The sequence below is a fragment of the Rhinolophus hipposideros genome (genome assembly GCF_964194185.1).
Source record: "Rhinolophus hipposideros genome assembly, chromosome: 8".
In the NCBI taxonomy this organism is placed as follows: Eukaryota; Metazoa; Chordata; class Mammalia; order Chiroptera; family Rhinolophidae; genus Rhinolophus; species Rhinolophus hipposideros.
In genome coordinates, this window is record NC_138054.1 from 75,806,917 (window position 1) to 75,829,441 (window position 22,525).

The window sequence follows — 22,525 nt, forward strand, 5'->3', positions numbered from 1 at the left end:
CTCTCAGACGCTCCCCACCGCGAGTCCTCTCCCGGGCGCCTGGACTGGGGGGCTTTGAGAGGCGCCGGAGCGCCTGCGGCCTTCAAACCCCGAGCGCACGCTCAGGCTGCGGGGCTTGTCAGGGGACTCTCGGACTCCGGTCTCAGTTTCCCCACGTGGGAATAGAGCCTTCCCGGCCCTTTGCGAATGACGTAAGCGGGGGACTAGGGTCCCCGGTCCTCTGGGTCACCAGGCGCGCACAGGGCGCTTACCTGCGACCCTCGGACCTGAGTTGTTGTTTCTTCCAGTGGCGGAGCCTGGCGGGGCGCGGGCCAGACTGTACCCCCGGCTCCTGGAGGGCGGGGCCGGGGAGGCGCGGGGCGGGGCCCTGGAGGGGCGGGACCGGGGGCCCAGATTCCGTGGAGACCGCGGCAGTGCCGCGAGCCGTGGCGCGCGGACTCGGACTGGGACCACCCGGGCGCTGCGGCGCCAGGTGAGCAAAAATAGGGTCCCGGGGTTCGTTTCCCACTTTCCTCAACTTTTTGTTGGGCCCCGCCCTCCGGAAAGGTCCCGGGGTGGGCGGGAGCCGGGTCCTCCCTTCCCACCCCCCTCTTCCCGGCCAGAGTGTGGACGCGGGCGGAGTCGGGATCCCGGAGTGCCCGGACCTGGTCCCGAGCAACTTCCCGCACCCTGGGACCTTCTAACTGTGTCTCCAAGTTTCGGCCTCCCTAGGGTCCCCAGCGTGACTCGCCTTCCAGAGCCTCGGGGTCTCTGAGGCATGTCTCCACCTCTCTGCACGCCTGCGCCTCCCTCCCCTCAGGGTCGCACGGGGGCTCAGGGGTGACCTTTCCGGAGTTGGGGCTGGGGCGCCAGCTGTGGCCTGGGGCGGGGTGGTCACTTCGCCAGCTTGGGGTTGGGGAAAGGACTCCACATTCAGAGACAAGGGTGGAATGGGCCTCGCCTCCTGCCAGGAAGCTTCTGTGGTTGTGCCGAGAAGTGCCCAGCGCTGGGCTAGGTCCAGAGGCTCGGCGTCGGTCCTGGTGGAGCCCTCCGCCTTGGGTGGCGGTGTGACTCCGGCAGGCTGCTTTCTGGGCTGCAGATGCCTGCTATCTATGAAAAGCCGGCTGTAGACGCGGTAGACGCTGAGGCTCCATGCTAGGCCCTGAGATTTCAGCTCTCCTGTTGGAGGCAGGGATGGATGTCCTGCTTTGAGCTTCAGGGGTGCGGATGGGGAGTAGGTGGGGTAGCAAGGCCTCCTCCTCGGGGCCTAGGGGCGGGTTCCAGCGCTGGAGCTGTTTAGAAACTAGATTGGGGGTGTGAGGGTGCACTACTGGACCGCAAGGTCCTAACCCTCCTCTCCTGAGGCTCCGAGCGCCTGGGAGGGGCCCCCCGTTTCCTCCCCCACCCTCCCTTCCGTGGGGGCCACACCACACGCAGCCCTGTTATTCCTGCCTCGGCCCGGATCCAGTCTCCAGGCCGCAGGCCAGGTCGAACCAGCAGCCGGGAGGGGCTTCAGCGGGGCGGCCCGAGGCGGAGGGGCGGTGCTGCTCCGGCCGGGACGCGGGCCACTGAGGCCTCGGGCGGAGGAGGCTGGAAAGGAGGCCAGGCGGCGGGAAAGGGGGATGATTCATCCCGAAGAGCCCGAATTGGAAACGCTGCAAACTGGGAACAGCCTTGTCCCGGCCGACGGTAGAGCCAGGAGGGGAGTCCGCTGGACAAAACCCTGCGCCCGGCCCCGCGGCTCCCTGCCTCCTGCCCGCCAAAGCCCGGCTGCTGGGGAACCCGGCAGCCTCTTCCGCGCGGGGTTTAAAGAAATTCTGGGCAGAGTCGGCCGCTGGTCGTGGTCAGAGCGGTCTTCCCGGAGTCTTCCTCAAGTCTCTCCTGCTGCAGCTTCTGTGCTGGCTGAGGAGGTCTGGAAGGAGGGGGCGGGAGGAAGAGGCTGTAGTCGGTGACACCCCCTCCTTCCTACGCTGCGGTATGTAAAGCGCAGTAGGGGGAAGCGGGGCCCGCGAGCGACCCCAGCGGACCGGGCGGTCTGCGCGCCACCTCCCTCCTTTACTACGGCGCAGCCACGTGCGGAGCTGAGGTCGCGCCCTGGCAGGACTTACCCTGGAGGCGCTGCTGCTGGCGGCCGCACACCTCCCGAGGCCGGGTACCCGCGGGCTGGCGAAGAGGGCGCAGGCGGCCGGAGCCCCGCAGCCAACGATGCGCCAGGGAGCAGCCGGCGCCCCCCTCCCTCCTCTCCGCCCGCGGGCCGGGCCAACTCGGGCTTCTGCCGCGCAACCCTGGCTCCGAGCGCCGCTGCGGAAAACCGGAGTGGGGGCGGTTCCCCGCCTGGCAGCCCGGGAAAATCCGGGGGTGGCCGCCAGGGATCTCCAAGCGTCCTGGGCGAGGCAGCCCGATCTTCCTTCTCGGATTTGCCCCCCATCCTCGCGCTCCGACTCTAGGCCCGTCGGTTGAGTCCTTGCCTCCCGTCTTCTCTCCGCAGAGCGCCCAGACGACGGCAAGATGACGGTCGGGAGTCCGGGAGACTGCGGGGAGGTGCGGAGGAGCCCCGAGGGCCGCGTCGCTCGCCTGGGCCGCCGCCTGGGCCGCCGCCGGCTCCCGCGCTCCCCGCCGGAGCCTCTGCGAGTGCGGGCGCGGCTGCGGCTGCGCTCGCCGTCGGGGGCTTTCGCGGCGCTGGGGGCGCTCGTGGTACTGGTGGGCATGGGCATCGCGGTGGCCGGCTACTGGCCGCACCGCACAGGGGCCCCGGGGCCCCGGGCTGCCAATGCCAGCGCACCCCCTGTGAGCGAGCTGCGACGTGAGGGTCGCGGGGCCGGCCGGGCCCATGGCCCGCACGAGCGGCTGCGGCTCCTTGGGCCTGTGGTCATGGGTGTCGGTCTGTTCGTGTTCATCTGCGCCAACACGCTGCTCTACGAGAACCGCGACTTGGAGACGCGACGGCTTCGCCAGGGGGTGCTTCGGGCTCAGGCGCTCCGGCCCCCCGACGGCCCGGGCTGGGACTGCGCGCTCCTTCCCAGCCCCGGTCCCAGGACTCCCCGAGCCATAGGCTGTGCGGAGCCAGAAAGTTGGGACCTGTCCCCGCGTCGGGGTACCTCACCTGTCCCGTCAGTGCGGAGTCTGCGTTCAGAGCCTGCTAATCCTCGCTTGGGGTTACCTGCCCTGCTCAACAGTTACCCGCTGAAGGGCCCGGGGCTGCCCCCACCCTGGGGTCCACGGACTCAGACTGGCCATGTGATTATCACCGTGCAGCCCTCTGGTTCCTGCATTGAACACTCCAAGTCTCTGGATCTGGGCCTTGGGGAGCTCCTGCTTGGGGCCCCTGCAGCTCGGGACTGTGCTCACCGAAGCTGGCCACGACTAGACCGCCTCAGTCTGGGGGGTTATGCCAAGTTGGGAGGAGGCGGGGACTTGAGGGCCCAGGTCTGAGGAGCAGGCGACCTGCTATGAGGCCGCAGCGTGGACCGTGGTGACAGGCCCAGGAATCCCAACGTCTAGTAGATGCTTCAGTCACCTCCCAGACTGGGGAATGGATGCGCGGGACCCAGGGCCCGGAGCTGCTAAGGCATCCTGAGACATGGCAGGCAATAGCCAACTGCACAAAGTGTCAATAACCTGGAGAAAATGTGTTTTAATGTGGAGTCTGGAGACCAGCATGCCTCAGCCTCAGGAATTCCTTCATCCTCCAAGTGGCCTTAGCCTTGGACAGGTACCTGAGGCGGCCAGAGGTCCAAGCCAGGGTGACTGGGAGATGCACCTGGTATCTTTGGCAATCCCAGAGTGGTGGGCAAGGACCCCCTAAGACTTGGGAGGCAGGTTGAGATGTTACAAGCTGGGACAGGCTCCCTCCAAGGTGGCACTGGTGATGGTGTTTGGACCTCTGGTAAGATGGGCAATGGGGTAGAACTGAGCGCCTTCACTGCCATCTGGGATGGGAACCCTTTCTTCCCTCAGCCACGCAGGGTACATCCCACTGAAGCTACCCTACTGCCAATGCCTTCATGCTGAGGGGTCAGACCCTCCCCAAATAGGTGAGAAGCCCCCTTCTCTCCTTTGTCATGGTCTGTGCCGCAAAAATCTCCCTCCAGTTGGCAAAAAGCATTCGCCAATTCTCAGAAATCCTTTTATACAACATTCAAGCTGCATTTTGGCCAATGTGGGTAGCTTCCTTTAGAAAATGGCTTGAATTGGGGTCTAAAATTTCCCAAATTGCTGGTAGGGGAAGAGAACTTTAAAAGTTGATTAATCCTCAGATTCAGTCCTTTTTTTTTTTTTTAAAGTTTATTGAAAAATGCAGTACAAGAAGCAAGACCAAACACATATCTAAACACTACAGCCACTTCTCTTACTACAAAAGGCCAAAACAGCAGACCTAATTATTGCCTATTTAATCTAAGGATTTTGCCAATTTGATTCTGCTGCCATAGTTCCTATTTTGTCAAGAAATGTAAACAACTACTTGATATGATTCATAATTTTTAAAAATTTTACAAAGCTCCTTCATTTTTGTCACCAAAATAATACATTTGAGAAAGATTTGTAAAACCACCAGTCTGGGGCTGAGATCCTGGGCAGGTATTTCCTATGAGCATTTCTTGGTGTTGGTCAGGCCACAGCTCTGGCTCCATTTCCCAAGGGGGACTGTTGTCCCCTCACCCTTGGCTGCCCTGCAGAACATACGGTGGAGGGCCCAGGGAGGGGGACAAAGATGCCCTGACAGGCCTCTGCAGCCAGGCTGTGTGGGCCCTCAGCTTATAAAATGCAGGTCTAGCTTGGTAGGTGGGTGGGTGGCAGAGACCTCATGTGGCTTGGAGGAAGTCTTTATTTCTCAAGTGAAATAAAAATAAAATCGCAGTGAGAGTTGTTACTGTGGTGTGTCTGAGTCACTTTAAGAAAACTGCTGCCAAGTCCCCTCTGCATTTCCACCTGGCCAGAGTCTGTTTTTCTTCTCTCTCTCTCTCCCTCTCTCTCTCGCTCTCTCTCTCTCACACACACAGACAATTGCAGGAAGAAAAAAACCCAAACTATTGCCCAACCCCAAGATCTGTTACCAGAGAGGAAGGAAAGGGGAAGAGGCCTGGAAGGACACCCCTATTGCTAGCTTGTCCAAATCATGGATTCTCAGGGCTGGAAGGGCATTACAGATCTTCTGGTCCAATTTATAGACAAGGAAGCAGAACGGAGAAGTGTAATGAGTTGGTGACAGAGCTGAGGGCAGGGTTTGGCCCGATGCATGGTCCCGTGCTCTGAAAGCTGCCACACTGATCTGGATAGCACGGAATATTCAGTCTGCCAGATTTCTAGTGCACTGTGCTCTCTTCCTTTTCCCCATCCTCTTCATTCCACAGGTTTCGGCTTTGGGAGTCACAGTAGCTTTTAGCAGGACAGCAGGCCACTGGGAAGTGAGCTCACGTTACATGCTTGTTTGATGTGAGCTGGACTTCTGACCTCACCACCACTCCTGGCAACACAGCCCGGGCTTGGGCATTACGCAGAAAACCCCATCATTTTAGATGCCATGCCCACAGGCTTTAAATCTGTTCCTGAGATATGACAATCTCCCCAAGCCTGTCACACATCCCACCTGAGCTCTTCCTGCCCTTCCCCAGAGAAAGCTGCCTGTTGGTTAATAACAACCTCACATAACTACTACTAAAAAAAAAAAATGCACGCATATGAAATCAGCTCAAACCAACTGAGTTCGTCTAAACAAAACTCAGCCAGGAGACACTTTGGACACGCCACTGGCTCCTACCGTGGATGACAGAGGCATGAGACTACTCTCTTGCTCACTGCCCGTAGCCCCCTGGGACTGCGGACTCTGACCCACTGTCTACCTCATGAATTCATTTCTGTCCTAGAATTAGGATTCTAAGAACTTGCAGGCATATCTGTTTGTGGGAAGCAAGCTGGAACATTAGAGAAGCCCTACTTAATAAAAATGCCCCCAAATATGTACCAGGAATGGTGGAATTGGGGACATCAGTCCTCATTCTCAAAACCAAAACAACACACAAAAAATTAAAGCCAAACCCACCATTAAAACCAAGCCTACAAAACCTGATGGGCTCAGCTGGTGAGTGGGAATGAGCAGAGCTGGTGCTATACCCCTTAGCATGTGGGGTCTTGTGGGAAGGATGGCCCCTAAAAGCCAGTTCCCTTGTTGGCAGGCGGGTGCTGGTGGGGAGAAGACAGGTCAAGGTACACAACCTCCTGAGTCACATTCCTTCCCATCCCAGGATTAAAGAAGAGGCCCAGGGCAGTCACCTGGAAATACTTCTGAGCCAGATCTGACTGAGGTAAACCCCACCGCGCCTGTGTGAAGTGCACATTCCCAGAACTAGAAAACCCTTCCAAAACCTCATTCACTTTCTTTGCCAAAATCACCACGAAACATGTGCCATTAGTACTTTTGGCCCAAAGTGCCTATTTCTCCGTGAGTTTTGGTCTCCTGAGATGGGAGGTGGGGGAGCACTTAACAGAGCTACTGCTTCTGATGAGGTAAAAGGGGAGGGAGGGTGGGGAGGTGAAGGCCACGGATCTGTTCAAACATTCACAGTATCAGATATATCTGAAGCGACTTCTGATGTCTTTGATCTAAAGAAGCTTCAAAAAGAAAGAACAGGAGGGAGGAAGGAAAAGCAATACTACATTCTTAGTAGAGGTCTCTGCCTCACCAAAACCACCCTCCATAAAGGGACAGGGACATTTTCCTGGGGTGTGTGTATCAGGGCAGCCACCCTGCCTGACATTCCGGTAAAGTCACGTCATTGGTTCTGAGAGAGGGCTGGTTTTTGAAGTTTCTGCTGTCATCCAAAGGGTATGAAACTAGGGGAGGAGCAAGGCAGCCCCAATAAGCTGGCTTTGGCCCCCCAACACAGCTGACAGAGTCTGGAGGATTTCCCAAAGAATTCTGTGGACCCTGTCAGTATCTGGGTTGGAAATAAATTGGGAGAGGATAGGTTGAAGGGGTTACAAGTCACCCCATTAAAAAAACCAAAAAGCTCTTTAAAAACAGTCCATAGAGTGAAAAGTTGAACAATTTCTGGTATCACAATATAGAAAAAGGTATTCCAAAGGATCAGTGACATCTAGAAGATTCTGTTGGTATAAACTCCAAATAGAAAATGAAATTAATTTTCTGGTGGTTAGAATAATCTTGAAAGTCTGAAGTCTGACTATTGCAGCTTAGCTTCTTTGTCATTTTGCTGGTTTTCTCTTGGATGGGAGACGGGCAGGGAGTCGGGGGTAAACAGTTCCTAGAAGAAAGAGAAGCAAAGTTTTTAAATCCTGCAAAGGAGCCTCTTATCCAGTCCCATTGCCAAGTTCTTGTGGCTAAAATGACAATCAAGGCCTGGGCAGTTTTACAGGACCCAGGCCTGCCTGGTGGTTGGTAGCTTCTTCAAGTGATGTGCAAACTACTTTTAGGCACAAATTTATCTGGATCCCTGTCTCCCAAAAAGCAACTCCCCTGCTTCCAACGCTCTGGTTTGGTTATGGAACTTTAGCCATTTCTTCCCTGTCCTCCAATCGCCCCATTTCCAGACAGCCTGGTCCTCCTTTTCTTGGTTTTGTTCTCTTCCTCTGGGATAGCCGAGAGCAGAGCAGCAGAGAGAAGAGGAGAAAAGTGAGGTGGAGAAGCAGAGGGTTGCCTGAAGATTCAGGAGGTGCATGGGGATTGACACCCACGTTTGCTGGTACTGCTAAGGGCAGGAGGACACAGGGAGACCCAGCCGCTTTAGTTGGAGCCAAATATTTAATAAGCCCCTGTCACCCTCATCAGCCTCTCTTGACTTCACGGTATCAAGCGCCAGGGTGGGCAGCGTTGTGGGGATGGTTCCCGGAGCGGCCAGGGTTCCGTCCAGCGCTCTCTAGGCTGGGACAGTGAGCACCCTCCACCCCAGGAAGATGAGCCCCTACCTGAGCTCATTCCTCAGAGATTTCAGTCTCCTGGTGAACGACCACCTTGGTCACCGACATGTCTGGGTGCTGCTCCTTTGCTTCCTTGATGGCCTGTACGAGGACCTGTGAAAGACAGAAAGGACACCCATCAGGCAGAAAGCAGCCGGCGGGTGAAGGAAGGCAGGCAGAGGTCATGGGAGAGCATTTCTCTGGCAAACCGATCCTGTCTGCAGCACCAGGGCAGTTCGGCCACGCCAAGCTGATAATGACCTTGTCCACTCTATCCTCCCCAGGGAGGCTCCTGGACGGAAAACACAGAGGCAGAGAAGGTTAAAGCTGCCTTCAAGGAATCGGGGGGGACTTCAGGGACAATGGCTGCACCTGCCTGGGGGGGTCTGGGAGGATTTACTGAGAAGTGAGTCTAAAGGACAAAGCAAAATCTGTGTTCAGCCCAGAGTAACCAGGAAGGAAAATAAAGACGCGGGCTACAAAAAGGAAGGAATGTCTTTGGCTAAAGTAGGGAGAAGAAAGGAAGGAAGAGTGGGAGGATCTATTCCACGTTATGCACTGGCCTAACCACATTATTATTATCTTCACACCAACCCAACAAATGAGAGAAGTATCGTTATTTCCATTTTATAGACGAGGAAACTGAGGTTCAGTGGTTAATAAAGTGCTTAGTGTTTCATACCTTGTAAGTAATGCAACAGGGGTTTTAATTTAAGTCCATCAGACTTTCCTCTTTACCATACTGTCTTCTATTTTTTTTGGGGGGGGAACCCTATTTTAGCATCTGGAGGCGTTTTGATCATTTTAGAAAAGCTAGCAGGAGTAGAGGGAAAGACGAGCAATGATGCCACTACTCTCCGTGGGCTGCAAGTCTCTGAGCCTCTAGCCCAGAGCACCCCAAGGTGGATGAGCCCAACACAGCCTCCGGAGGCTGGTGGCACGGGGATTCAGAGACAGGCCCCCCACCCCCATCACAAAGGACTCCAGCTAGATCTGACCAGCTGATTGTGACCCTGCCTCTGAAGAACTATCCCTGGGAGGGCCATGGAGGGGCAGAAGGGAAACCCCTCTTTTGGTCTCTTGACTCCATGAAAGGCATTCTTGGAACCACAACCTCTACAGGTCTGCTCACCCTCTCTGCCCCTTTTTGCCCCACGCATCTGCTCATGCTTCAAGGCCCAGCCCAAGTCCTCCCTTTGCTTACTCCTGCCTTCACCTAGCTCTCTCTGAAAGCCTGCACGGCACTCCTCCTCCTGAACCGTCCTCCTCACCGTGCCTCCCTGCCCGCACCTTATCTTCCCTTCCCGGTATCCCTCAGTGCCCAGGAGAACTGAGGGAGCCTGGAGCAGCTCTCTGAGCTATCAGGTGTGCCGGTCCCTTTTTCAAAACAACCCTGGAAGAAACCTAGGATTATTTTTACTTTAAGGATGGTGAAACTACATCTGAGAGAAGTAAAATAACTTGCTCAAGGGCATACAACCAATAAATTGTGAAGTCAAGATTCAACCCAGGTCTGTCTCCCTCCAAATCCCAAACACCTTCCCTTCCCACTGCTCCTGCTGTCCAGCCCAGACTGAGCACAGAGCAGGGGCTCAAATCACACCAGACTGGGTGTCGGGGGGGCAGGCTGGTTGCAGTAGGATGCGTTGAGCTGAGGCACACAGGTTGCAAGGCCCCTCACTTGGGCTTTGCAGTCTTACAGCTGGGTCCCGGAGCCTAGATTCTTAGCTGTGAGTCTCAACCCTGCTACCAAGGGAACTACAGCTCAGTTTTCCTTTTCTTTTCTTTTTTTTTTTTAAGCACTCAGCATATCAGCATAAAGGCCACAGAACTCTTGCTCCAGCGCTCCTGTCAATGATTCCAGAAGCATTTGCATGCAGTGTCTTCCACCCCCTCTGCTCTGCAGCTTTACTGTTCTAACCTCACCGCCCGCCAGAGCAGGCAGAGAACCGGGAACATTAATCCTGACCTTATTATTTGCTAATTGCTTGTAGCACACAATTAGCACCTAATTAATATAAAATCATAGAATTTTAGCAGTCAGAAGGGCCTAGAAATTATCTAGATCAACCTACTCTCTTTAGGAGAGGAAAAAAAATCAGAGGTAGAGTGATTTGCCCAAGGTCATATAGTAAGTTAGTGCTAGATCTAGGACAGCTCTCAGGCCAAGCCCATGTTTCCTCAGCTATGACAGGCCTTGGGTAGAGATCACACCTCCCTTTTGTTTTGATACCATCTACTGTCTCCAGCACAGGTTCAGGTCCACAATATCCCCTGAACAGCAACAGCTCCACTTACTTGGAGCCCACCATGTGCCACACATTGTACATCCGTAGCTCACTCGACTCTTGCAACAACCTTGAGAGGAAGATGCTAAAATGCCCATCTTATAGATGAGGAAACTGAGACCCAGGGAGTGAAGAGCCAGAATACGGTGAGACCTGGGATTTGAGCTCGGGCGTTTTGAGTCTCAAGTCCATGTTCTTTCACTATACTTCTTTGCTTCCCCAATCGGCGGCCCCGTCACACAGGCCTCCAGGGTCTGATTCCCTCTGTCCCTCTTCTTAAAAGTTGGAGTAGCCGAGGGGGCTCTCTGGAGGTGAAGCTGGCAGAGGAGACTTGTGCATCCATCCATCTTCCTGCCCAGGGACCCCTCACATGCCCAGAATCTCCTCAGCATTCTCACCTGATCATGGTCAATGTCGGCATCTCCTGTGATCACAATTCTCTTCTCAATCCGGGTCTCTGAAATCCCACCTTTTACAGTCTGAAACCATAGGGAGGCAGTCATATGAGAAAGGAAGAAAACAAAGGAAAAAGAAACAGCAAGAGGTTATTCTGAAAGCTCCACTCCCAAATTTGAATCTGCTGTTGGGTATTGGATAGGATAGTTTTCTCACCTATGTGTTCAAAATCTTGGCTGGACCTGCTAAATGAGCATACTTCAAGCCCCTTGGATTGCTAAAATCTTTAATAAGTTAAAGAGAAAGTCACAATTCTCTACTTATTTACTTTTCTCTTTTTCTTTCTCCCATATACCACAGAAATTGAGTAGTATCTGGGAGGAAAAAGACAGATAGGTGTTTCGTTTTTTTCCTGTGTATTTTATTTGATTATTTTTCAAGAGGAAAACAAATCAGAAGGCTGAACAAAAATGTCACACAGCTTGACATTGGGCTCTTTATTCTCATATTACTGATGTCAAGAGACCCTCCGATAATTCCCTCAGGGTGGGTAGGTTTCCCTACTTGACACCTGAAGAAAACCAAGGTCTATATACAGTAAGTAATTGGCTTCCGGTCAGCTGTGTGTCGATGAGCTTGGTCAGAAATCCAGATTTCTTACTGATAAGAAAATACATTTTCCTCTAGTGCTTCAACAAACATGGATTATCCTTGATTTCCTGGGAGCAGTTCTAATTTTAGATATGTTGGCCCTCTGGCCCCCATAAGCAATATTCTAATAATTCCAATATTTCAGCATCTAAACGATAGTTCCCATGACCTCGATCCTGGACATGACATAAAAATTCTTTGTTAGACCCCAAGTTCTGATTTTCAGCTTGGAAAATACGGTTGCATAATTAATACCAACAACGCCTGCCCTTAATCTGACATTTTAAACTTTCCTCCATAGCCAGACAGGGGACTCACTGAGCAAAGAGACAGACGGATATGTAACAAGAACACCACATGTGACGTGAGGAGAGGGCTAAGTAGGCGGGGACACTCTCAGGGTCTCCCTAGGCCTATTGCCGGGGACAGCAGCAGGGCCTTTCCACCTGGGACACCTGGAATAACTTGGCTCAGTAGGGATGGAGCAGAAAATCCTTGTTTGGGGACTGGGGTCCTTCCTGCACAGAGACAGCAAGCCTGACATGCCACTGGGCTCCAGAAGGAAGTTCTGGCTGGCCTGTTACCTTGGTAATCTGAGTTGTGGTGGTGCTGCTGGTGGTCTCCGAAGTGATGGTCTGGGCTGTCAGCAAGACTCCTGGGTCCAAGTCCCCATTGCTGTCCTCAGTCTGCAGGAGGGAAGGAAGCACACCCTGTGACCATGCCTCGCAGGAAGCCTTGTGGGCAAACATTGCAGAAGGCGGCTTTGCTCTTCAGCTGTACATTGTAAAGCGAAAGCCTGATTCCCTGACAGTGATCCCTTAAGTGATAACCAAAATAAATGACCTGGCAACAAGGCTCCTTCTAAAAAAGTTGACTGGGCCCAGCTGCGCTTGGCATTGGGTCAGTGACAGAAGTGGGTCAGAAAGAGGCAGCAGAGTGCAGCCATAGGTTCAACAAGGGTGCCAATAACTATGTACATGCGTATGGCATTTTATAGTACACAAATGGCTTTGGAACACTATCTTTTTTGATGGTCACAGAGCCCTGCAAAATAAACAGAAAGGGCAGACTTATCAGCACGCTCAGGTAAGAAAACTCAGGCTCAGAGAAGGTGAATGATTTGCTCAAGGACTTAAAACTAATGAGTGGCAACTGTCCTCTACAAATCTGGAACTCTTCACACACCACCCAAGGCAGGAAAGGTAAAACTCTTGGTTGCTAAGGCACGGGCAGGTTCTGAATCATAGGCTGAATTTTCCAGAAAGGACCAAGAAAAGTCCTTACTGAGACTTAAGGGACCAAGGAATCTCAGACTATCTTCTTTGAAGATGGAGAGGGGAGACTGGAGCAAATGAGATAGGAAATGTCCCTTTAAGGCAGAGTGGAAGGAAATACACATAATATCTCAATGACATTTCTGACAACAAAACTGTTATTGAAATGGATCCTCCTTATCATAGGAGGCGCTTAAAATATTATAAATGCCAAGCTACACAACTCATCCATCTAGAGAACAAGGGCTGTGGCTGCTTCTTGTCTCTCTGGAGCTCACCTTCTGATGACGAAAACAAACATACTATGATCAGGCTGAGAAATGACATTAGCAAAAAAGAGAGATGATTGACAGGGGCCAAACAGCCTGATGAACAGTTATCAGTCATCGTTTTGGTGGTTAGCCTCGGAGCTGCTAAGAACCCCATGACCAAGATGGAAATAAATGAGACTGGGAGGGTGGAGGCTGGTAACATGATTTTCAGAGAATAATGACCTAAAATACAGGGATTGTACACTGTCTCAGAGGGGCATTTAAAGAATTGCAATAATTTTCATAAAGAATCCTGCAGCAAAAACTGTGTTAGGTTACTATCTTTCTCTGCCTCTTTATATAAGTCATTTGTATTATAAGCAGAGGCCTCCAACTTTTTTTATGGGTGGGACCATATTTCATTAAGGCAAAACTTAGAGATATTGCGGGGCGGGGGGAAGGAAGGGGAGTGGAAGGGTGGAAGGAGGAGAAGAGAATTAGGAAGAAGAGTCTCTAGCTGGGTTCCCTTCCAGCTAGGAATCTAGACAAAACAAAGAGAGGGAACATGGTCGTGTCACCTGTCTTACACACATGCCACCATCACACCAGGTATATTATTGGCTAGGTCACTGACACTTTCTTCAGCCTAGACTCACTTATCTGCCTCAGATTCAGACTTAACTAATATTTACTGTACTACTACTGTGTCCAAGCACATAATACAACCGTCATCTCAATCATACCTCTCGATGTCTGAAGTAGGTCCCATTGTTATTATTTTTTGATTATATATTTTTTATTTTTCAATTACAGTTGGCATTCAATATTATTTTATATTAGCTTCAGGTGTACAGCACAATGATAAGACATTTTTATAATTTATGAGTGATCCTTCCGATAAGTCTAGTACCCACCTGGCACCAAACATAGTCATTACAACATTATTGACTATATTCCCTATGGTGTACTATACATCCCCTTGAGTAGGTCTTATTATTATATACTCACTGTACAGTTAAGAAAACTGAGGTCCAGAGAGGTTAAATAATTTCTCAAGGTTCTACAGTTAAAAGTGTTTGAACTAGCACCTAGGGCAAGAAACTTCTTGTCTGAAGACTAGGCTTTGGGTTCCAGCTTAAATAACTGGGCAAGTTATTCTGACTTCACTGAACTTTAGTTTTCTCATTTATAACAGGCAATACTGTAATATGTTCTCTGTCTCCAGCATAGCATTGTTTCGAAGATGAAAAGAGATTACAGAGATAAAAGTATTTTATAAATTGTTATAAGAATATAAATTTGCGTGCCAGGAGGTCTAAACCTTTTTAAAGCGCTCCTTCTCCACTAATCCTGTGACTCTATCTTTCTCTACCTTCCATCCACCCCCTCACTCCTCCCCTTCTGTCTCTGAAGAAGGTAGAAGATGGAAGAGATGCTGTTATGATTTCCAACTTACTCTTCCCACATCAGCCTTTCTTTCCTTGATCCTCTTACCAATGTTTCTTCGAAATGGTACTGTAGCTTTGACAGTTGCTTATAAAGTTAAATATTCATTTTTCCTGTGACTCAGCAATTCCACTCTTAGGTGCTTATCCAAGATAAGTGAAAACACATGCCCACAGAAAGACTTGCACATAAATGTTTATAGCAGTTTTATTCATATTTGTCCCACTGAAATAAATTCAAATGTCCATCAACAAATGAAAGGGTAAACAAACCGGTATATTCACACAATGGAATACTATTCAACAATAAAAAACAGTGAACTATGGATTCATATTGCATGGATAAATCTGAAAAACGTTCAGACAAAAAAGTGTGCTACTGTATACTTCTATTGATATGAAGTCCAAGAACAGGCAGAGCTAAGCTACGGTGACAGAAATCAGACGCTGCCTAGAGTGATAGAAATCAGAGGCTGCCTAGAGGGGTAGGGATTGACTGGAAAAGGCTATAAAAGAAAGGAATAATGGAAATGTTCTGTATCCCAAATGTCTTGATTATACAGGTACACACATTTGTCAAAATCAATCATATTGAACACTTAAAATCTGTGCATTTCACTGTATGTAAATTTGACCTCAAGCACACACGCGCGCACACACACGAACAGTAAAACCCTATTCCGGTTCTCCGTCTCCTCACCATGTGTCCTAAAGTGTGGGACTCGTGAAAGAAAGAAAAAAAAAAAGATTCCTGGGCTTACTTAACTGGCAAGATAATAAAAACAGAAATAGAAATACTTATAGCAAATAAGTAAATAATAACAATAGCAAATGATTACTGGTCTTTAATATGTGTCAGGTACTTATTTCTGCGTGGTATTTACACCATATTGCATTATGCTTTCTCATTTACCAATTTGTCACACAGATTATTCCCATCAGACATTTTGTTTTAAATAGCTGCATAGAATGACCTTAATTGGATGTACCATAATTTATTTCATCTGTTTCCTGTTGATGGACATTTAGGTTGTTTCCATGGTAGTGACAACTTAAAGGGCTCCCTCCCATGAGCAAGTAATTCTTTCCTACATCCTCTGCCTAATAGTGTGCACAATCTTAATTTGCTATTCCTTCCTTTTTCCGTCCCCTTCCCTGCCAAGTCCTATTCATTCATTTCTGTCTCTCTTGACACAGCTCTTTTTTCTCATTTCCTCAGGCTACACTTCATTTCTTTGCAAGTGTCTCCCCAGACCTGCTCCAGGCATCCCCCTACATGAATATATTCAGCACACAGCTCTAGGAATCATCTTCCAAAATCACTGCTTTAATTAGGCCATTTTATCACCACTGTTCAAAAACTTTAAGCAACCTCTCACTATTTACCAAACTCAAATTTCACACTCTAGACCGTGAGAGAGAGAAGGGGGAAGCATTCTAACATTAACCGAATGTCTACGAGTACATCAAGCATTAGCTACCATTTCAGATATGACTTCACTTAATCCTCCCCCAGATCTTGCAATGGTAGGTAGTATGATCCCCATTTTACAGCTGAGGACCCAGAGGCGTAAAGAGATCAGCAATTTGTTTAAAGTTATCCAGCTCGTCATCCTGCAGGCCCCGGCCAAACCGTCTCCTCCTCAGAGAGGATTTTCCTGACTATTTTAATCCCAAGTAACAACGTTTCATGTAATCCCATATTGTCTAACTCATTATTTTAGTTTCTTTATAGCACTTATCACTGTCTGAAATTTATACATTTATTTATGTGTTTTATTGCCTGTCTTCTGATTATAACGTAAGTTCCAGATGGTAGGGCCTGTGTCTACCGCGTACACTGCTTTGGCCTAATATATGAAAGCTCAAGAACTAGTTGTTGCAGGAATGATTTAACAGCTAAGTTTATAGAGGGAAAAGTTTTTCTTACCTTTGACTTTTGTGGATTAAAAAAAAAAAAAAATACAGGAAAGAAAAACAATTCCACATAAGCAACCCTAGCTCACGCAAATGACCAAAAATGAAGAAGAAATTTTATTGAAAGTAGGAAGTAAGCAAAAATTTTAAATTCTTATGTGATTTAAATTTAATTTAACTGTATTAAATTGATTACGATTCTTATACCTGTTATGTATGCTTTCAGGCATGGTGCTCAAGTGGATACAATCGGTATTACGTCTTACACAATCTCCATAACAAAATCATGAGGTAGATATAGGTACTAACGTCACTCGGGGAGGAGGTGCGGGGTGAGATGGGGTATCAAGGCTCAGAGATGTTCGGTTACTTGCTTAAGTTAACAAATGGAGAAGCCAGGACCTCAACTCAGGTTTATTTGACCCAATGCCCATGCTCTTAACCATTACACTACACTGCCTTTCCTAAGTGGATTGGGTAAACATAGCAATCAGATCCAAGACAATTTGCCTTTTAATAAAGTAATTTGGGAGATCCCTAGATCAGTGATGTCTTCTAAAAAGAACCGTGCCAGAAAAGCCTAGCACGATTTGCAGCAAATGATTCGAAACCCTGTGAAGGAAGGTTGTTTACTCCAGTCTTTGGTTCTGAAACCTCAGACTGTGTCCTACCTGAGCAGCCTCGTAAGTGATGGTCTTGGTCTCAGTGTGGACGATGGGGACGTCTTTGGTTGGGATCTCACTTTTCACAGCATTGGCAGAATCTGAGATGGTGACAGTTTGAGTCTTCACCAGGGGAGGCTGTGAAGCAGTAAAAAAACAGAGTTACCAGAATCTTTTGAGGACTGTGGAGAACTAATCTTCTGACATTGATCTGATCAAAGTGATAGCTCTAATCAAGCAAAGACCTAGCTCAATCTCTGCCCAACACTTGGACACTGTTCCAAAGCAGCTCTGACAAGGTGTCAAATCATGAGGGATATTAAAGAACAGCATTACTGTAATCACATTCATATGCCTAATGGAAAGCTGTAAGATCAGACAATTATGATTGGTGATATAAAAACACTATGGACTGACCTTCAGAATTTGAATGTAAAACTATTTGCCAAGTAGCAGTCACTTTTGTTGTCCTTGTGACTGTACCATTAAGAAAATCAGCCACATTTCCTCCGCTAAGTACAAATGGCACATGAAACAGCAGTGGCATGGAAATGCATTACCCTGGAATTCATTAACTTCTTTCAAATCAATGTCAGATGTTCACTGTGGAGTTACTGAGAAGAAACAGTATTTGGAAACTGGAAAGAAAGTAATCAGCTCTACCACCACCTGGTGATTAATCTCAGAATTTCAGAATGAACATTAGTGGAATGTCAAAGGCAAGAATTCTTGTCCATCAGTTCACCTTCCCCAAGATATAAATCACCCTAAAACTACCATTTGATTGTGATAAAGTTAAGCGGCCATCCACCTTAGCATAGGAGATTAGTGCCTATGATCACAGAAGCCCATGGGAGTGGGGTCAGTGGGAGTGGCGGGCTGTGCTGTGTGGCTACACAAATAATTATTCGGAGCATGAACTCTCACAATAAAATCAGTGACCCCTTTTAATTCAGAGTGTTTGAATTTTTGAGTATGGTCTCAGAACACTGTAGGCTCCTCATCACAGAAATCTCATCAATTCACCTCTTCACATAGCAAGGAAAAGAGGAACACATACCAGCTTCATAAAGATGAACAGGTGGAATTTACCCCCAAGGGTCTTGTTAAGTCATCAGGGGAGAAAGCATTTCTAAGCCATGGGGTCAATTACTCTGAATACATTTCCTTATAGTAATCAAGGGCTTCAGTTTTATTCTGTGATTTTAAAGAAAAGCAGAGGCCGCTACCATCACCACCACCACCATCACCACCACCATCACCACCACCTCGTCCAAAGAACAGATCAGGCCCTCTCCCAAAGTGAGTCATTTAGACCTGCATCATTGAATCAGTTTCTACCTGGAAACTTCGAATGAGGATGGGGAACTGGTTACCCACACGAGAGTCAAGAAACGATCCATTTTGCTTTCCAAGGGGCTCTCCTGGTGGAACATGTCCTTCACTACTCTCTGCCATTTTGTCACCAAGCTGCAGCTGAGAGGAGGCTGGTGATACTGAGAACTTTAAGGCACTGGCCTGTTCCTCCACTCCCACACATTCCCCACTGGGGCCTCTTGGCATTTCCTTAGTATCAACATTGCCAGCGGCCCCTTGCTCCTTCTCTTCTGTCTCCTTGCCGCTTATGGAGAGGGAGCCAAAGTCAAAGCTTTTCGGAGACTCCGACGGGGTGGTCATTTGGCTCTTACTAGGCATTAATGAATGCGTGGGGCCCTCCCCTTCAAAGTCAGGGTTGGTAGATGGCCCCTTGGTCACGGCAGCCACCTCCTCAGTGCGAATGCCATTTACATTCTACAAACAAATGAACATATACAGAAGCAAGAAGATTAGGAATAAATGGGGAATATAGTGAACTCTGAGAATCAACAATGATTTTTAAGAGGCCTCAAAAATATTAATACTCATATAAACCAAGAATCTTAGTTCCTCAGTTGGTCAAAGGGAAGAACTCTTGTTCACTAAACATATCAGCAGCTCAAGCAGTTCCAGCCTTACTTTGGTCCTATTTCTAGAACTTTGTCAATCTGAGAAGTAATTTCGATGTCCTTCACCTAGTACCAAGCACTCTGCATTACTATGGTTTCTCCTGTATAATACATGCTCTTTATACTTAAAGGAGTATTCCTAAATACCCAACTCATCACTATACACGGGCACAATGCGTCTGTGAGTCAGTCAAAACATACTGAGGGGCCTGCTCAGGGTGAAAAATGTTCCCTATCTCCAAGCCATATGTATCATCTTACTAGCACCTAATGGAGAAACTAAAATCTGGTCTTTGGTTGGTAGGGCTATAGAAGACGAGTACATCAGCACAGACTTAATCCAATCATTGCCATGAGTTAAACCTAATTACCAAAAATAGTGAAACATTTCTTTGTAAACAGAGTAAAAGTGACCCAGTAGCGGAGAGATAATTCTTCACAGATGAATGACACATCTTCAACCCCTAAGGGAATACCTAAATTCTGGAAACACAGAGTTTCCTCCTGAGCTAAATGCCTCACATCACAGGTAAAACAGACCTAACATAAGTACTTCCAGGAGAACATGGATGAGAAGAAAACGTCACAGAAGAGGGATCTATTCCTAAAGTTTAAAGAAAGATGCTGTAGGTGAAAGAAGAGAGGGAACTCACACTAGTAGGAAAAGAAGATGAGCCATTTGAAAAATGAACAATCTAACAGAGGCCAAATATCATGAAAAGTAACATCTGCAAGTGCTCACCAGAAAGCGGTACATTTGCCAACCTAGGCCTGAAATTTTGGTAAGGTCAATTTACCATATTACATACCACAGAGGAACTTAGTAACATAAAGGCACTCTTTTAAAAAGGTGTTCCCGGTGTAAATGACATATGCTTGGACCAGCTTGCACATTTTACTACTCAAATCATGTTATATGTATGATATTAAAAAAAACAATCACTGCTGCTCCTTCACTTATAAACCAGCTGACACTGTGATGAATATAAACCAGTGCCCTATGGAGGCAAGAAAAGATGCAGTGTGTTCAAGAACTTCAGACCAACTTTTCTTCTAAGCCATCTTGAAACAGTCAAGAGCATCCCAAAGTGGTACAAGCTGAATTTAGAGTAGGCAGGTCTGTCAATGATTGATTCTGAATATTACTTAGGACATGAAAAATGGTGAGAAATGACAACAGAAACTTTCTGCAGATGTATCAGCGATACATAAAATATTCTTGCTAAGGGTATATGAATTTCCTCATACTTAAAAATGAGAATAATACTTGGTTTGACTCAGAGGGTTCTGAAGGCAAAATACAGTAACATATCTGAAAGCACCTTGTAAATTCTAAAGTACCATATAGATTCACTTAATTCGATTAACATAATTTGAGCACCTGTAATATGCTAGAGCCCGGAGGACACCGAATGAACTTGTTGTAATATTATTAACACACTGTACTTTCCAGGGCACTTTTCTCACCATCTCTTTTGAGTTAAACAAGGTGTTACGGAGCTATCCAAAAAAAGATCAGCTGATTACAGATAAACAGGCTTTCTCAAATTGCTGTATGCTAGGTCTAGCACTGTGAAGAGCATATCCAAACCCATTCACATGGTGAGGAATTTCATGGCTTCCCCAAATAAGTATTTTTTTCACAACTGAGAAGGCTGATTAATAACCAGGAAAATACCTAAGATAATCAATCAAGTAAGAGCCAATTTTGTATCTGTCTACTCAAGTGACCAAGAAGCCATTTGTGAATTAAGAAATTATTTAGGTCAGCACCAATTGGCCCAAAGTTACCAACTCCTGAGTAAAATTAGATAGATCAATAATTTTTCCCCCCAAAGCATACACAGAGGAGACTCAAGATAACAGCTGTAGCCACAGTAATATAAATTCAACAAATATTTCCTGATCACCTAATATGTGTTAATCATTGGAAGTCAAAGGAAAACATAACAGTTGGGTTAAATCATCACTTACAGCACTCTCACATATGGTCAAATCAACCTCTCCAGTTGGCTCTGTTGTCCAGATTTCTTGGACTTCACAGCCAACTACTTTCTGGACATCCTCCCAGGCATATGGAATGCAATATGCCCAACACTAAACTCATCTCTGCTGCAGCCTGGACCCGCCACCCCAACGTCTTCCATCATTTTTACGTCGGTAAATGGCACCATCCTCCACCCAGTCTTCCATGCCAGAATGCTGAGAATCATCTTTGATGCCTTCCTTACACTCATCCCCTACCTCCCATAGATTATATCAAGTCATTTCTATTCTACTTTAAGATCCCCCTTATCTATCCGCTTGTTTCTTTTTAGTTTTTCAATTCAGTTGACAATCAATATTACTTTATATTAGTTTCAGGTGTACAGCACAGTGGTTAGACAGTTAGGTAATTTACAAAGTGATCCCCCCATAAGTCTAGTACCCACCTGGCACCATATGTAGTTATTACAATATTATTGACTATTTTGCCTATGCTGCACTTTACATCCCCGTTTCTGCTCGTTTCTATCACATTTACTATCTTCATTCATGCCCCTATAATGCCCCACTCAGCTTATTACTAATACCCTCAAGTTTTTCTTTTTTCCTTTCTTCTTTTCATTTCAAACCTTCCTTGAATACATACATCCTCTACTCTGCTGCTAACGTCTTTATTTCTAAAATGAAACCTTGAAAATTCCATTTTACATCTTAAAACCCTTCAGTGGTTCTTCATAACCTTCTGGTTAAAGTCCACACCCTTTAGTAAGACATAGAAAATACTTTGAATCCTACCTCTTTCTCCAGCTTCACCCTGTTATACCTCCACACGTATCCCTCTCTCCATTAATTCAAAACTATTCGCAGTTCCTAGAACAAAGCATGCTTTCTTTTGCCTCCCTACCTAACTACTGTTCCTTCTGCCTGGAAGTCCATGCTCAGCTCAAGCGTCAGTTCAGAAAGTTTGCCCCTGGATACCGAACATACGTTTACATACCATTCTTCTTTTGTTCCCATTGCACCCTGTCATTACTGGTCTAACCATCAGTCTTTTCCATTAGACTGTGAGCTCCCTGGGGGATAAGCACTTACTTAGCTATGCTACTTAGCTATGTTACTATGTACTCTCTTGTACAGTTTTGGCACATAATAGACGTTCAGCAAAAACTTGCTGAAAGTGAACTACGTAATTCCAAGTGACTGGAGAACTTCTGCTTTGCCTTGTGCTATTCAGAAACTGAAAAGGCACAGAAAGAACATAAAAAGTGGCCCACTTGACCAGACCCATTGTTTAGTCCAGCATTTTCTCAGTAAAATAAGAGGAAAACTAACATTATTACATGTTCACATGTGCCAGGTACTGTGCTAGTCACTTCAACATGTTTTCTCATTTAATTTTTTACAACCTCACTATGAAGTATTCACCATGTCTATTTTATAGATGAAGACATGGAGAGGTTAAACAACTTAGAACTAGTTAGTGATGGAGCTAGTATTTAAACGAGTCAGTCTCTGATTCTAAATCATTTCTTCCCATGACGACAGGAAGGATTTCAAGTAGGACCAAAGGACATGTCCACCAATTGTGACTATTTTTGAGAAGTACAAAGATTGTCCAAAGTCCTCTTAGCAGTCTCATTTTAGTGGCCAACACTAAGATTTAATGTGATTTAAAGGTGTTAATTCAGATGTTACTTGTCTGGACTAATGGGGGATCTATAACAAAGATGCTACAATAGAAAGACTAGCTACTGTGTTTCCCCGAAAATAAGACCAG

General features: G+C 47.5%; 2 protein-coding genes across 17 annotated transcripts in view; one reads left to right on the forward strand and one right to left on the reverse strand.

Annotated features, from left to right (window-relative positions):
- Positions 1-389: 389 nt before the first annotated feature.
- On the forward strand, positions 390-4,849 carry TMEM200B (transmembrane protein 200B). Of its 2 annotated transcripts, none has more exons than XM_081055630.1 (2): positions 390-472; positions 2,468-4,847. In XM_081055630.1, the coding sequence occupies exon 2, from the start codon at positions 2,488-2,490 to the stop codon at positions 3,409-3,411; it is 924 nt and encodes a 307-aa protein (XP_080911756.1). In that variant the 5' UTR covers positions 390-472; positions 2,468-2,487; the 3' UTR covers positions 3,412-4,847. The 2 variants fall into 2 exon arrangements, with proteins under 2 accessions (XP_080911756.1, XP_080911755.1); XM_081055629.1 differs by lacking the exon at positions 390-472 and adding an exon at positions 1,542-1,954 and having other exon boundaries at positions 2,468-4,849.
- The window catches only part of EPB41 (erythrocyte membrane protein band 4.1), a 171,959-nt gene continuing 153,692 nt past the window's right edge, over positions 4,259-22,525 (reverse strand). For 14 of the 15 annotated variants that reach the window (XM_081055617.1, XM_081055618.1, XM_081055616.1 and 11 more), the window contains 5 exons: positions 16,787-16,915; positions 11,813-11,914; positions 10,580-10,660; positions 7,903-8,007; positions 4,259-7,241 (listed from right to left, as the gene is read on the reverse strand). In XM_081055617.1, coding sequence (XP_080911743.1) covers positions 7,909-8,007; positions 10,580-10,660; positions 11,813-11,914; positions 16,787-16,915 — 411 coding nt within the window. In that variant the 3' untranslated portion in view covers positions 4,259-7,241; positions 7,903-7,908. Of the gene's footprint in view, positions 7,242-7,902; positions 8,008-10,579; positions 10,661-11,812; positions 11,915-16,786; positions 16,916-18,118; positions 18,569-22,525 lie in introns of all 15 variants that reach the window. The other variant, XM_081055620.1, reaches the window with a different exon arrangement.

Coding starts and splice junctions, on each gene's coding strand:
- TMEM200B (XM_081055630.1), top strand. CDS start 2,488: ATGACGGTCGGGAGTCCGGGAGACTGCGGGGAGGTGCGGAGGAGCCCC.